Source organism: Somniosus microcephalus, chromosome 5 (genome assembly GCF_052327205.1).
Source record: "Somniosus microcephalus isolate GS21.2 chromosome 5, FLI_Smic_1.0, whole genome shotgun sequence".
NCBI classification, from domain to species: Eukaryota; Metazoa; Chordata; class Chondrichthyes; order Squaliformes; family Somniosidae; genus Somniosus; species Somniosus microcephalus.
The window spans coordinates 82,287,732-82,304,487 of NC_140991.1; the positions used below are offsets into that span (position 1 = coordinate 82,287,732).

The 16,756-nt window shown below is 42.6% G+C and overlaps 1 protein-coding gene across 2 annotated transcripts in view; it reads right to left on the bottom strand.

Annotated features, from left to right (window-relative positions):
* Positions 1-16,756, bottom strand: part of rundc3b (RUN domain containing 3b) — a 206,034-nt gene that overhangs the window by 142,752 nt on the left and 46,526 nt on the right. For both annotated transcript variants that reach the window (XM_085987901.1, XM_085987900.1), the window contains exon 2: positions 6,270-6,385. In XM_085987901.1, the coding sequence (XP_085844027.1) occupies positions 6,270-6,385 (116 nt within the window). The remainder of the gene's footprint in view (positions 1-6,269; positions 6,386-16,756) is intronic.

Below are 16,756 nucleotides of genomic sequence, written 5' to 3' on the forward strand. Positions count from 1 at the left end.
CGGAGGAAACTATTGCAGTCCTACGGACCATTTTTGACAGGAACGGCTTGCCAGAGCAGATTTGCTCTGATAACGGACCACAGTTTGTGTCCCAAGAGTTTCAAAGATTTATGAAAAGGAATGGGGTAAGGCATTACACATCCGCCCCATATCATCCAGCCACAAATGGATTGGCTGAGAGGTTCGTACAAACCTTTAAAAAAGCAGTAAAGGCCATGTGCGATGACGACATTCCACTGCAGCAGAAGGTGGACAATTTCCTGTTAGCCTACAGAAATGCGACACATGCAGTCACCAACCAGGCCCCGGCCATGATGTTCTTTAACCGAAGGTTGAGATCTCGCCTGGATTTGCTCAGACCAAATGTACGAAGAGATGTTGAGAGTAAGCAATTCCAGCACATCAATGAGAAGCCGACAAGGAGCTTCAATGTAGGGCAACCAGTCTTGGCCCGCGACTACCGAACAGAGAAATGGTAACCAGGAACGATATGCACACGGCAGGGGCCACTAATGTACACAGTGGACGTTGGGGAGAGCATCGTGAGACGCCATGCTGACCAGATCCTAGAGTCACAGGAACGAGTCAACCCCATGCCTCGCCCATATGTACCTGGTGATGAACCCGACGTACAGGTAGCATCTACCCCAGAAACAGTAGCATCGGAAGCTGATGAACCAACCGACGACAGGGGGCCAGAATCGCCTCTGCACCAAGAGCAAGACACTCGGGAAAGGCGCTATCCAGAAAGGATCAGGAAGCCTCCCCAAAGACTGAATATATAAATAGACTATTTTCAGCTAATGTTGCATGTTAAAAGTGTTAATTGTAATTAGTTTGATATTTAATTGTTAAATGAGTGTTATGGTACTGTTCATCTAAAAGGGGAGGAATTGTAATGTATGTACCTTTAAGGGGGGGGGGGAACTACTTTCTGCAGCTCATGTATACTGTAGTACCGGCAGTGACCACACCTGTATATAACGCTGAGTAGTAATCTGTTGTTTCAGTTGCAGTTTGAACCACGTTGAGTAAACACCTGTTGTACCGTTCTCTGCAGTCCTTTTCTTATTATTACACGGGCATAACAGTAAGGACAACAAAGAATATGGAATTCTCCAGTATCAGAGGGGTGAAGAGTGAATGCAGAGACATATGTCTGGAGTAGATCTCCAAGGTATGGCTGAAGAGAAGCCATGGGGGGAGGTGAAGGCAAGGATGGAGATCTTAGTCACTTCACTGGGCATGGGGAGAAAGAGAGCTCAGTGTCACTGCCATTCAGCTGAACATGTTCTGGATCTGGATCTCAAGTCTGGCTTTTAGAGAATTGAACACTGGTGCGGGCATTGAGCATGGTGTCAGGCAGTATGCAGCAGACGACAGCTTGGGTGGAGCAGTCCAGTAACAACATAAGCAGAACATTGAAGGTTGGCTCTGCAGTCCACCATGATCATGTGCCAGCACCAGTGGAGGCCCCATGACAAAGGCCATAAAGGCAGTCTGTACTTTCTCCATGGATGCTCTCACTGCTGCTAGAGGCTTGGGATGCCAGATGAGAGAGCGCAGTCTCCTCCAGCCAACTGGAAATAGGTTGAAAGCAAGCATCACTTGGAGCTTCACTGACCTCACTGGGACCATTAGGTCTGCTTTCCTACAGATCAGTGGTCATGTTGAACCAGTGCCCATTATAAGTGGGATTGCATGGATATTGGTGTAGTCCATCATGATTGCAGCCTATGCAAGCCCTTCGCTAAACTCCTCCAAAGCCTGCCCATGTGGCAAAATAATTGATGGTTCAGGCTGCCTATGCAGCAGTACAAGTGCAGTCTGCAGCACTTACACTGGATGCCCTGGCCTCCTCCAAACCCTATAGTGCATATACTCCTGTATGTGCACAATAGTGCTCCACCATGATATTTATTACATAGAAACATAGAAGATAGGAGCAGGAGTAGGCCATTCGGCCCCTCGAGCCTGCTCCGCCATTTAATGAGATCATGGCTGATCATCCAAATTCAGTGCCCTGTCCCTGCTTTCCCCCCATATCCCTTGATCCCTTTAGCCTTAAGAAATATATCTAACTCCTTCTTGAATATATTTAATGAATTGGCCTCAACTGCCTTTTGTGGTAGAGAATTCCACAGGTTCACCACGCTCTGGGTGAAGAAATTCCTCCTCATCTCTGTCCTAAATGGCTTACCCCTTATCTTTAGACTGTGACCCCTGGTTCAGGACTCCCCCACCATCAGGAACATCCTTCCTGCATCTAGTCTGTCTAGTCCTGTTAGAATTTTGTAAGTTTCAATGAGATCCCCTTTCATTCTTCTAAACTCCAGCAAATATAAGCCCAATCGTCCCAATCTCTCCTCATACGTCATTCCTGCCATCCCAGGTATCAGTCTGGTGAATATTCGCTGCACTCCCTCCATGGCAAGAACATCCTTCCTCAGATAAGGCGACCAAAACTGCACACAATACTCAAGGTGTGGTCTCACCAAGGCCCTGTACAACTGCAGCAAGACATCCTTGCTCCTGTACTCAAATCCTCTCGCTATGAAGGCCAACATACCATTTGCCTTCTTAACCGCCTGCTGCACCTGCATGCTTACCTTCAGTGACTGGTGCACAAGGGCACCCAGGTCTTGTTGCACTTCCCCTTCTCCCAACCTATTGCCATTCAGATAATAATCTGCCTTCCTGTTTTTGCCACCAAAGTGGATAACCTCACATTTATCCACATTATACCGCATCTACCATGCATCTGCCCAATCACCCAATCTGTCCAAATCATACTGGAGTTTCTCGGCATCCTCCTCACAGCACACACGCCCACCCAGCTTTGAGTCGTCTGCAAACTTGGAGATATTACATCTAGTTCCCTCGTCTAGATCATTTATATATATTGTGAATAGCTGGGGGTCTAGCACCGATCCCTGCGGTACCCCACTAGTCACTGCCTGCCACTCGGAAAAAGACCCTTTTATTCCAACTCTTTGCTTCCTGTCTGCCAACCAGTTCTCTGTCCAAGTCAGTACCTTACCCCCAATCCCATGTGCTTTAACTTTACATGCTAGTCTCTTATGCGGGACCTTATCGAAAGCCTTCTGAAAGTCCAAATACACCACATCCACTGGTTCTCCCTTATCTATTTTACCAGTTATATCCTCAAAAAATTCCAGTAGATTAGTCAAGCACGATTTACCTTTTGTAAATCCATGTTGACTTTGTCCGATCCTGTCACTGTTTTCCAAGTGCTCTGCTATTACATCTTTTATAATGGACTCTAGCATTTTCCCCACTACCGATGTCAGGCTTACCGGTCTATAATTCCCCGTTTTCTCTCTACCACCTTTTTAAAATAGTGGGGTAACATTAGCTACCCTCCAATCCATGGGTACTGTTCCAGATTCCATCGAATGTTGGAAGATGATCAGCAATGCATCTATTATTTCTAGGGCCACTTCCTTAAGTACCCTAGGATGTAAATCATCAGCCTTCAATCCCATCAATTTCCCTACAAATACTGATTTAATTCAGTTCCTCCCCCTCATTAGATATTAGTAGTGATGCTCTAAATTTCCAATGTGCCTGGCCTGTACACCCTAGTTGGCACACTTTGGGCTGGTTTTCTCAGCCCCGAGGAGGCGAGTATGGAGGCAGGACTGCCGGGAATGTTGTAGAATTTGTGGGGTGGGTGACAACCCGCCTCAGTGCCCTCTTGCCAGGAGGCGGGAAGCCATCCTGCCCCGGATCCCGTCTCCTTGGAGGCGGGAAGGGATTAAATCCTATTAACTGCCTGTTAACAGGTAGTTAATAGGCAGAAAATAGGATTATCCCCATTTTTCGTGCTGAAGTGCAGGCTTCCCGACCTGGGGGAACCCCGCCAGGGTGTAGGAGGCAAATAGGAGGTCTGCGGGGATCAGAGGGGTCTGAAAGTGCAATGTAGAGGTGAGTGATGGGTGCAAGTATGGAGTGGTAAGTATGTGAGGGGAGTGTAGAGCATTAGAAAATGTTAACTTACCTTTGATTCTACCTACAGCCTTCAGCCGCTGTGGAGCCAGAGTCCCCGACATCTCCATCGTAGAGATCACAGACTGGCTGTTGCATCCTCCGATCCAGCAGCCAGCTAATTTCTGCAAAGTAGAAAGATTTGATGAGTCCTGAACACAAGGACTCATCAAACTACACAGAATGTCAGTGTTTGACAGCTTCATAGAGCTGTCAAACGATGACATTTCTTCTTTTAAAAGTTCTTGACAGATGACATATCATATGCTGACATGCTCGGTCAGTGACTTCCCCCTAATTGGCCTGCTGAGCCCGCCGGGCGGGCTTAACAATATCAATCAGGGGAAATTCCCGCTGCTTGGCCAGAAGCTGATGGAAGCGGGACTGAAACCCAGCAAGCAGCAGTCCTGCCTCCAAAAGCTTCCCATTCAGAAAATCCAGCCCTTTCTCTCTACCAGAATGATGCCAGGGCTAAAAGGGTTAAATTACGAGGAGCGGTTGCATAGACTAAACTTGTATTCCCTTGAGTATAGAAGATTAAGGGGTGATCTAGTTGAGGTGTTTAAGCTGATTAAAGAAACTGATAGGGTAGAGAGATAGAGACAGAGCGAGGGGAAGAGAGAGAGAGAGAGAGAGAGAGAGAGAGAGAGAGAGAGAGAGAGAACTATTTACTCTGGTGGGAGAGTCCGGAACAAGGGGGCATAACCTTAAAATTAGAGCTAGGCCGTTCAGGGGTGATGTCAGGAAAAACTTCACATGAAGGGCAGTAGAAATCTGGAATGCTCCCTCAAAAAGCTGTTGCTGCTAAGTCAATTGAAAATTTCAAAACAGAGATTGATAGATTTTTGTTAGGCAAGGGTATTACGGGTTAGGGAACCAAGGTGGGTGGATGGAATTAAGATACAGATCAGCCATAATTTAATTGAATAGCAAACAGGCTCGAGCGGCTAAATGACCTACTCCTGTTCCTATGTACCCATCAGGGCGCTGTCTGCCAACAAGTCAGCCTTGCGGCAGTTAAGTATCTAGTGTGACTGTGATGCATGTTGGGACAAACATTGGATTATGGGCAGTAAGTTGTCCTTCACGTTGGAGCCAACATGTTACTCCACTTCCAGAGTACCATCTGGGGTGATCTCACTGAAGGTGGGATGCAGTCAGTCTATTTTAGATCTGGTGGTTCTATACTTAGATTTTCACACAGAATTTACACTACTATGAACATTAAGTATGGAACAAGAGTCCGGATAAACAAAAAGTATAGGTGAATTGAAAAAGTCATGATAGGAAGAGATAAAAACATCCAGCAATGGGTAATCTTCCCTAAAGCAACATCACCAAAAATGTGCTAACTGGTCATTCATTACATTGCCATTTCTAGCTGCACAGCAAAATGAGTACATATCAAAATAATTCAGTGTATGTGAAGTGCTTTTTCATATATGGAGAGATATGATGTTATGCACATGCATGTTTGTTCTTTCCTTCAATCAAGAAGAGTCAGGTAGTGGCAACAGTCAGCAAGGTTCCACTGTGAAGAGAATTTATGCACAGAAACAACCAGTCTACAACAGTACCTGTACTTAAAAATGTTGATTAAACATATATCTCTAATTCCATATCTCTACATGCCTTGTTTGCTTGAGAGTAGGGTTTGGTTGGGGATAAACATAAAAAGGAATCCGTGTAACAATTTCAGCCCCTGTGCCTGCGAACTGAAGCAAGATTCTCACCAGCAGGTCTTTAAATGTGGGTCACTTTACAGCATCATGGGAAATGATTCACTATTATTGGTTCGATCACCCTTCAACTTCCAAAGTATTTTGCTTCCATGTCCCACTTGTAGCAGCTGGGAATGGAGCATTAGGCATTAGTCAGTATAAATGTTTGTTTGGTTCGTGCCACCCCTCCCCCAGAAATTGTCATTCCTTATATGCCAGCATTGAAATTCACAAAAGTAATGGATTTTATTCAAATGCAAAATTACTCAAATTTACAAACATTTTAAAATCTCAGTATTACAGAATACTATAAGATTGCTTGTTGATGCTTTCTACAACTGAAAATGCAGTACATGTCTACAAGTTGAATTTTCACTTATGTCCCCAGTCCAACAAGTTGTAAACTTTATAAATCTATTAATCACCACACTAAAAGTTCTGACCCTACCTCTGATGCCGACAATGCATTTGATAAACAAATGCATCCCTGTTGGGTAATTCACATTTTTTGCTATATGCACACAGAGCAGATAATGTTACCTTTGAGACGATGACTCAGGACTTGCTCCAGAATAGCTGCAAAGTTCGTAAATTCAGAACACGTGTCGTCAATGGTCTCAAAACAGGAGCGATCGATTAGGGTCTTGACAGAAAACCTGCAAAACACAAACAACACAAGTCAGCTACTCATCAGGTCTAAGATTCAAATACAGCAGGCTGAGAAAAGATAAAAGTACTCAAAACAACAATACGAAAGGGTGACACATGTCAACAGTTGGGTGTTTAAGCGGACACTCAGCTGATTAGCATTTCATTAAAGAAAAAAATCTTATTCACTGGAATTGGTGATTGCCAGAATCAGACAATCAGATCAATTAGGAAGTGGGACTGGAGTCTATCAAAACCAGACATTACTTTCTCCTACCTTGATTATGGATGAGGTACAGGAAGAAATGTTTTAAGATGAGCTGATGGTTTCCGAGTGTCAGAGTTGCAGGGATCAGTACTTTCAGGTGAGGAGAAAATTGGAGATGAGAAAAAGAAAGCAAAAACAAAAGCCCAAAGAGCTTCTAGAAGAGAAGCCAAACTAAGAGTAATAGGAGCAATCTTAATTCTGTGCCCAAATAAAACTTCCCTCGTCTATTTTGATAGGAATTGCGTTCTGCTCCCAGGATTTCACTAATGGGAAACAGTGACAAAAGCTAGGATCAGAAGCATCTCTAGATTTTATTTCAGCGTGTCAATTCTGCAACAAGCTTATAGAGTGCAACAAGCACTAAAAAGAAGGCTTTCCCTCAACCTGTAGATTATACAAAGATGATCTCATCAGGAAAATAAACATTCCCTTTAAACAGTCATTATCGGGGCCACTGGTTTAGTGACTGAATAGTCTATTTCTATTTTTAATTTGTGGGATTTTTACTGGCATTTTGGGGGCCGCATTCTGTGATCCCATTTTTCACTGAAAACCACAAAATTGCTCAATGCTAGACAATTTACCAAATAGATATTTATAAATTTTAGGTAACTATAATCCAGCTCTGGAATACAGAGCTAGCCAAGAATCAAACCATAAATCAAATGATACTGTAAATACCAACCTAATCTCTCCAGGATTTACAGTAATAATGCCTTCCCATACACAAAAGCTTTAAGATGAAAAGAAAATGGAGAGGTACATGTTTATCAAGATAAGTAGGAGTGGATAATGAGAGAAAGTGAAAGGGGGTGGAAACTAGAAGAGACTGTGGAATGATGCTACTGCAGCACTGGCAGAACAGACAGGGCAAGCATGATGGGCCAAACAAGCTACTAAAATAAGTCTCCATTTGAAGGCTAAATTTAGCTCCCATAACACAGTAAGACAGAAGCAATTACTGCTAGGCAGATGGAAAATCCAGCACATTGCAATAATTTCACTCGAGCATGTTTAGAGTGACCTGACCTTTTCACATCCAAAAAAGTCTAACTCCCATAGGAAATCGGGTAGGAAAACATTAATATTGGAAGTGGAGTATTCTAGTAGCTCTGTAGGTAATGTGTACTTCAGATGAAATTCAGCAATGCATAATGTGTGGGCTGGAAATGGAAAAACACTTAAGAGATACTGATTTTATTGTTAATACTGATTTTATTGTTAATAACAACAGAAAACGCTGGAAAAACTCAGCAGGCCAGGGCAGCATCCGTGGAGAGAGAAACAGAGTTAATGTTTCAGGTCGATGACCTTTCATCAGAACAGTCATAGAAGAGACTGTGAATGATGCTACTGCAGCATTGTTTATTGCTTCAAATGGCAAAAAAAAATGTAAAATGTTGATCTTCGGAGCAACAAGGAGGCATGGCTGCTGCTTGTACCTGATAATCAGGCAGTGATTTTCACATTTGATTTCTTTTCCTGAATACATTTTCTTTTTAAAAATGGACCAGAATTTGCAGTCAAAGTAACGGTGAGTTAAAGGCGTATGCCATTATTATCGTGTAAAAAAAGAGCTATAGGGTGAATCATCACAAATTGCTGGATGAGTTGCACCCTTCCACCGTTACCATTGCAAAAATGGCATCTTGCCGTCAATCTCCCAATGAATGTCAAAAAATTGCTGGATTTGCGCCGTAAATACAAATTAAACTCACCGCAGAAGGTTAGGGCTGATATTTCATGACATAAGAACCCTTTTAATTACAAGATTTATGCTCCTGCAATGCCACTCAACCTTGGAGGTCCAGAATGGGAACACTTAAAACTGTGGAGTCTCACTCCTGCTTGTAGTAAATTGTTTCTAGAGGGTTTTTAAAATTTTACATTTAAAATGTTTTTTCTTACTTTTCCTTTCTTTTTTTCCTCACTTTTCTCCAGTCTTTCTTTCCCTCCTTTTATTTCTCTTTCTGTATCTAATTTGACTTTAATTCACCCACTCTAATTCATTCTATTTCCTTCTCCGTCCTTCCACTGTTTCTTTCTCTATCCTTAAATTCCATTGGTTAAGGCGATAGACTGCTGGTCCAGCCATTCACCAAGGTCCCAGATGCCCGCTGACCTCACTGCACCGTTATCAATGTGTACTTCCAGCAATTTACGACACAAAATTTTCAAGCCGAAGGTGAAGAAAAAAATCCAACTCACGGGGCATGATTCCCCACTCCAGCAAATTCTGGCCCAATATGAAATCAGCTGCAAGCAAATACACACCAAGTCAAAAATAAAACAGAATGCTCGGAATTGGAAAACATTGGGATTACTTAGAAATAATAGCACAGAAACAGGCCATTCAGCCCAACTGGTCCATGCCGGCGTTTATGCTCCACACGAGCCTCCTCCCACCCTACATCAAACCCCATCAGAATATCCTATTCTTTTCACCTTCATGTACTTACCTAGCTTCCCCTTAAATGCACTACGCTATTCGCCTCTACTGCTCCACGTGGTAGCAAGTTCCACATTCTAACCACTCTCTGGGTGAAGCAGTTTCTCCTGAATTGCTTATTGGATTTATTACTGAGTAAAACAAATAAGATACATTAAGTAAGAAATGCTTACAACAATCTTCACAAAATACGTACGATCTTCACAAAATGCAGCTAATGATACGTTGGCACGTATCATTAGCCGCATCCTCAGGTGACTGTTCGACATGGAACTTTGTTCAGCACTCTGCAGATGACTGAAGGTGCACTCTATGCTAATGCTACCAGTCAATACAGAGAGAAGGTGAAAGACTGAGCATCAAATAGAAAAGGCACCTGCATGCATCGCACCAAATCGCTGATTCCCCACTTGGCCAAATAATTGGCCTGTACTCCTGGCACTCGCATCCAACTAAAACAGTTGCATGCTCGGCAAAGATCACTGAATTTTGCATCGAAGTTAAACAATTTGGCTAAACTCCATGCCCTTTTTTTTATTAACATGGCAGGGAGTCCCGAGTCACCTGGAGAGTGGGGGTGGAGGAATCCAAAGCTAAAGGGCTACTGTACTTAAAAGGAGGAGGACTCTGATGAAGACCGACTGCTGTGCAAACGTGATGGCTTGAGGAACTTCAAGAACTTCCCCGTTCATGGAGAGCCTGGTGATGGTGGGGCTCAGAAAAGTAGCTTTTTTTGAGCAGAAGGAAATCCTCCTAATAGTATGACTGTGAAGTAGACCTGGCAGGAGATGGCAAACAGAGTGAATCGGTCATGGAAGCAAATACACAAAAAGTTCTCATGACTGAGAACTAAGTATTGCCCACTAATAGAAAAAGCATGCCTATTCTACACTTGTATCAAGCACTCAGCCTATGGCATGTTCCCACATCAGTAATGTAACATGCAAAGCACTATGCCCAATCCTCATGTCGCACACTGCACGGACTATGATCCCAGTGAAGCAGCAGCTCCAACTTGGTGGCAGACAAAGACCTGAAGGCTTTCTTTCACTCAGAACTGTTGCATGTTTTTTCACCCACTCACCACATCTCAAAATGACCTGCATACCTTTCACTCTTCCTTTCACTCCAAGTAGCATGTTTATTGGGCACAGGGCTGCACCTAGTCTTCAATGCTAATGCAAAACTTCTCCAAGTGCTTTGTTTGGTAGGAGAAGGCTGTCCACAACATTCACATGAGGACTCAAACTGAGGCAGATCACCTAAACGAAGAATATTTCATGTTTCCACCTGCCTTGCCTTCCCTATGTGGAATGTCAGCTGCTGCTTCGCTGAAATTTCCACAAGACCCTTCACAGCAGGTGGGTGCCGCGTGTTGCTTATGGTGCCTGATTATCCTGGCCTCCCTCCATGTTCCTCCTCATAACAGTGGCAAAGGGAATAACAGTCTTCTGTGGTGAACGTATTCAGAAGAAGTGAAGGCAGCCAGTACCAGAACCAATACTGAACGCATCAGCGAGTTTGAGCTGCAAAAAGGAACAAGTCCTAAGGAGGAAAGTTTTACAATCAACAAATCCTCAGATGGTGGCCTTTAATGACACTTCTGCTTGGCTAGCAACACCGCTTTTATACAGTCATTAATTTGGAGAGGTGGGCCACTGGCATTAAAAAAGGGAAATAGTGTAAACAGCAATTTACATTGTATTTACATGAGGTGGGCAGGGCCATAGCCAGAGGAAAATGTCAACAGGGTTTTTCTTATAAAACAGCTGGAATTCAGTACTAGGCCCGTTGGCCCATTTCCCCATGCCAACCACCCATAAAACTGCCATAAAACAGGCAGTAAATGGGATAAAAATCTATCCCAAAAGGCACCACTGTATTTTAAATGCAAGTTCTTTCTTTAATCCTAAAGTCAGAAGGTTGATGGATAAGTAGCATTTTTAAAAATTCCTTTTCATAGTTTTAAACTTCTTTAACTTAAACCAGAAAAGCCACCTCCCTTAATAAAAAAAATCACTTTACATCTACAACTGATGTAACTATAAAATGCCAGACCCTGGGCACTGGGAAAGTTAACCCACTCGGAGGCAAGGAAAGATCCTCTTTCATCTGTACCATGAGCATAGTTGTTAGCATGAAATAGAAAATTAGAAACAGAAGAGGCTGTTGTTTAATTGGCACCAATTACAATCAAATGCAAACATTGTAAAACGGCCCAATTCCTGGGGGCAGCCGTGTCTTGTCCTTCAGTTCCACTGAAGATGTCAAGTAAACTGAGCATTTTAAAATCAGCAAACTCTGTTCACAGAACAGCACAAGCAGTTCAATCTCCCAGTATTCCTAAAACAACACAAGATTTTCAATTTCAGCACCACCGAAGAGACAGCAATTAAAACAAGCAGAAAGGGTTCAATCGACCAAAAGCTTACTTAGATATCAAAGAAGTTGCTGTCAAAGTCACAGGGGGCTGCGATTCAGCTATTCAAATCCATAATTGTTGAGGGAACATATCTATGCCTGAGTGGAATAGAGTTGAGCCTTCAATAGTTAAGTCAGGCTTAACTTAATGGTGAGAAATGTAAGAATCACTATTCAGATAAAATGTTACTCCAAAAGAATAGTAATTTAGTGTACTGATTGTCAACTTTTACCCTTTTACTATTCTCCTTTTGAAAAGCTTTTAGTATAACCTCTTTATATGATGTTATTGTTATTTATTCACTTGTTCAATAAATTCGCTTGACAGTTTAAACCTAAAACGAGATCTGATGTTGCGCCTCTCTATTGGGCATCAAAGGTGGGGAATTTTGTGAATGCCCAGATTAAATGTAGCAGCTAAAATAATCAAAGAGGTTTGCTGTTCAGCATCCTGGGCACGCCACCGAAAGCGTGCCTAGATAGCAAAGCTGGTGAAGATACTTTCAATGTCACATGGAGCTGGGAATCACCTTTGAGACTACTTTTAAATAACTGAATCCATTAAAGCTAAAGTAAGGAGGGTAGGAAAGACCCAAAAACGTAACTGTATATGTTTGCTAGTAGCATTTATCCATTTACATATTTATGAAATGCTGCAATCACTGGACAGGTTTTTGAATTAACAGGCGACAATAATATTTTTAGAAATCTCACTTGCTTTAGGGAAAAAGTGTTTTTTTTTTTTTTTAAAAACAGCTGGTAAGATCATCAACAAACTGCTGTGTTTAAAAAAATATCCTCAAAAAGATTTCAGTTACAAAGAGCTGGTCCTGATTTCTCAAACAAAACCTTCACATCGTAGTGATCACAGGGCTGAATCCCAGCACTGACAGACACTTCACGCCATTAATCCGGTCAGTTTATCAGTCAGTGCGCTATGTGACAAATCTAATTTAACTATTTATATACAAGGACATCAGCGAGGATCAGGAAGAAAGGCAAACTTTGTAGATTCTGTGGTCCCTTCACACACCCGTCAAAAACAAAGAAAAAAGGAAAAGAAAATGGAGCAATTACAGGAATGTGTGTGTTATCCGGAGGCTAATTGTCTGGCAAGCTCGAGCCACCGGCAAAAATCAGCACCGCGAAATTCACTGGTAGCATCCCAAACACTTCCATGTATTAGTTTTATACTGGAGCTGGGTGTTTGACTGGGCGGGGCAGCTGAAGGCAAGAGGTCACGGTTTGAAACCTCCAGGAAATACATCCAATCTAACCCTTCAACCAATTCCTCTCTGGCCAAGACTCTCACGCACCCACCAAACATCTTTATAAGGAGATTTATTGCCTTTCATCTGACCTTATTGGACTATAAGCTTTCAAACTGTGGTCCAAGAGTGAGTCTGTGAGGCCATCAGATTTCTATCTATCTGGGACAGACAGTCTCAAAAATGCATTTTTTTAAATATTTGATGACTTACTAGGGTGTTATTTATGCAATATACTAATAAACACGTTTTTTCCTATGATAATACTGCCTTGCTTGGCTAGTGGATGGTGTATTTCAGAAGCTAGGACAAAACAGTAACCAAGAATGTGTTTTCTGCATAACAGTGATGCACTCCAAAAAATAATTAATTCAGTATGAAGTGCTTTGGCACGTCCGGAGGATGTGATAAAGTGCTATGCAAGAGGTTCTTTCTTTTTTTGTACCAGGTCCCTGGGACAAGTTCATCACTTTCAAGGAGTACCCCACGTTGAAAAGTTTAAAAATCACAGTATCAGATATGGACCACTGGTGATTTTCTCTGGTAAATTTATGACATGCTCCCTTTCATTGTTTTCACATCATCTTGAAATGTCAGTCAAATACTTTCCAGCCCTTTGAGAGATGACAGCAAACCTGGTTATCGGAACATGCAGCAATTCCAGCTTATCATCTGAATTCAGATATTACTAACTGTACAGTGTCATTGCCAGCTCTGGTTTCAATAGCAGTACGACTGAAACATGGGGGCCACTGGAATGGTCAGTTCAGTAGTAAGTTTACAGCTTCCGATATTGTTCTGGCAAGAAACTAGCCCCTGTAAAGAATGTGTTTCGTTTCTACTGTAGATAAAAAAACAAATTTGTACAGATACAGAATCCATTGTATCCAGAATCCAAACTAATGGTGTAAATGTAATTTTAGGTCGTCTTCTTCTTCTTAGGCAGTCCCTCGGAACCGAGGATGATTTGCTTCCACACTAAAAATTAGTTCTCAGGTGACTGATGAGTCCAATGCGGGACCTACAGTCTCTGTCACAGGCGGGGCAGACGGTGGCACCTTCCCGGATGCTTCTCCTCCACTTTGTGCGGTCTTGGGCCAGGGATTCCCAGGTGTCGGTGGGGATGTTGCACTTTTTCAAGGAGGCTTTGAGGGTGTCCTTGTATGGGGCATGCAAAAGCAGCAAAGGGAGAACATTTCTCTCAAGTTATGAGTTAAATTAATTCATTCTGTCTAATTGGTTAAGCGCATGTCATGAACTGTCTGGTGTGTTCTGCTCTCATCTACTCAATCATGATTACATTTGCCTTTTGAGTTCTGAAGACCATTACCAGCAGAAGCTGCTCAGGGAATTAATAAGAACATAACTTAAGAAATAGGAGCTGGAGTAGGCCATTTGGCCCTTTGAGCCTGTTCCGCCATTCAATAAGATCATGGCTGATCTTCTACCTCAACTTCACCTTCCCACACTATCCCCATATCCCTTAATTCCCCAAAATTTATCGACCTCTCTCTTGAATATACTCAACGACTGAGCATCCATAGCTCTCTGGGGTAGAGAATTCCAAAGATTCACCACCCTCTGAGTGAAGAAATTGCTCATCTCAGTCCCAAATGGCCAACCTCTTATTCTGAGATTGTGACCCCGTGTTTTAGATTCCTCGGCCAGGGGAAACATTAACCCTGTCAAGCCCCTTAAGAATTTTATATGTTTCAATGAGATCACCTCTCATTTTTCTAAACGCGAGGGAATATAGACCTAGTCTACTCAATCTCTCCTCATAGGGCAATCCCCTCATCCCAGGAACCAGTCTAGTGAACCTTTGTTGCACTCCCTCTAAGGCAACTATGTCTTTCGGTGCTAGGACCCCAGCTATTCACTATATATTAATGATCTAGACGAGGGAACTAGATGTAATATCTCCAAGTTTGCAGATGACACAAAGCTGGGTGGGCTTGTGTGCTGTGAAGAGGATGCAGAGAAACTCCAGTATGATTTGGGCAGATACATGGCAGATGCAGTATAATGTGGATAAATGCGAGGTTATCCACTTTGGTGGCAAAAACAGGAAGGCAGATTATCTGAACGGCGATAGATTGGGAAAAGGGGACGTGCAATGAGACCTGGGTGTCCTTGTGTACCAGTCGCTGAAGGTAAGCATGCAGGTGCAGCAGGCGGTTAAGGCGGCAAATGGTATGTTGGCCTTCATAGCGAGAGGATTCGAGTACAGGAGCAAGGATGTGTTGCTGCAGTTGTACAGGGCCTTGGTGAGACCACATCTTGAGTATTGTGTGCAGTTTTGGTCACCTTATCTGAGGAAGGATGTTCTTGCCATGGAAGGAGTGAAGTGAAGATTCACCAGACTGATACCTGGGATGGCAGGAATGACGTATGAGGAGAGATTGGGTCAATTGGGCTTGTATTCGCTAGAAGAATGAGAGGGGATCTCATTGAAACTTATAAAATTCTTAAGGGGCTTGAATTTGGATGATCAGGCATGATCGCATTAAATGGTGGAACAGGCTCGAGGGGCCAAGTGGCCGACTCCTGCTCCTATCTTCCATGTTTCTATGTTTCCTTAGGTAAGGAGACCAGAACTGTGCACAGTACTCCAGGTGTGGCCTCACCAATGTCCTGTATAATTGGAGTAAGACTTTTTACTCTTATACTCTAATCCCTTTGTAACAAAAGCTAAGATACCATTTGCTTTCCTAACTGCTTGCTGTACCTGCAGGTTAACTTTCTGTGATTCATGTATAAGGACACCCAGGTCCCTCTGAATGCAAACATTTCTCAGTCTCTCACCATTCAAAAAATATTCTGCTGTTTTGTTTTTCCTACCAAACTGGATAACTTCACACTTCCCCACATTGTATTCCATTTGCCATGTTCTTGCCCACTCAGTCAACCTGTCTATATCTCTCTGCAGCCTCTTTGCGTCCTCTTCACAGATTACTTTCCCACTTAACTTTGTATCATCAGTAAACTTGGATAGGTTACACTCAGTCCCTTCATCCAAGTCATTAATATAGATTGTAAATAGCTGAGGCCCAAGCATTGATCCTTGCGGTACCCCACTCCTTACAGCCTGTCAACCCGAAAAAGTCCCGTTTATTCCTGCTCTCTGTTTTCTGTCCATTAACCAATCCTCAATCCATGCTAATATATTACCCCCATCCCATGAGTCCTAATTTTGTGTAATAATCTCTTGTGTGGCACCTTATTGAATGCTTTTTGAAAATTCAAATACATCACATCCACTGGTTCCCCCTTATCTATTCTGCTAGTTACAACCTCAAAAAACTCCAACACAATTTCCCTTTCATAAAACCATGTCGACTCTGCCTAATCATATTACGATTTTCTAAGTGCCCTGTTACCACGTCCCTAATAATAGATTTTAGCATTTTGCCTACTACTGATGTCAGTTTAACTGGCCTATAGTTCCTCATTTTTTCCTCTCTCTCCTTTCTTAAATAGGGGGGGGTTTGTTTCCTACCTTCCAATCCTTGGGGACTGTTCTAGATGCTAGGGAATTCTGGAAGATTAATACCCATGCATCCACTATCTCTGCAGCTACCTCTTTTACAACTCTAGGATGCAGGTCGGCAGGTCATGGGGATTTGTTGCCACTTACTCCCATTAATTTCTCCAGTACTATATCTTTACTTATACTGATTTCTTTAAGTTCCTCATTCTCTCTAGATCCTTGGTTCCCCATTATTTCCGGAATATCTTGTGTGTCTTCTACCGTGAAGACAGATACAAAGTATTTGTTTAATGTTTCTGCCATTTCCTTATTGCCCATTATAATTTCTCCTGTCTCTGCCTCTAATGGGCCCACGTTTACCTCCACTAATCTCTTCCTATTTACATACCTATAGAAACATTTACAATCTGTTTTTATGGCTCTTGCTAATTTGTGCCTTAAAGGAATGTACATTTGTTGTAAATTATGTATTAATTATTTAAA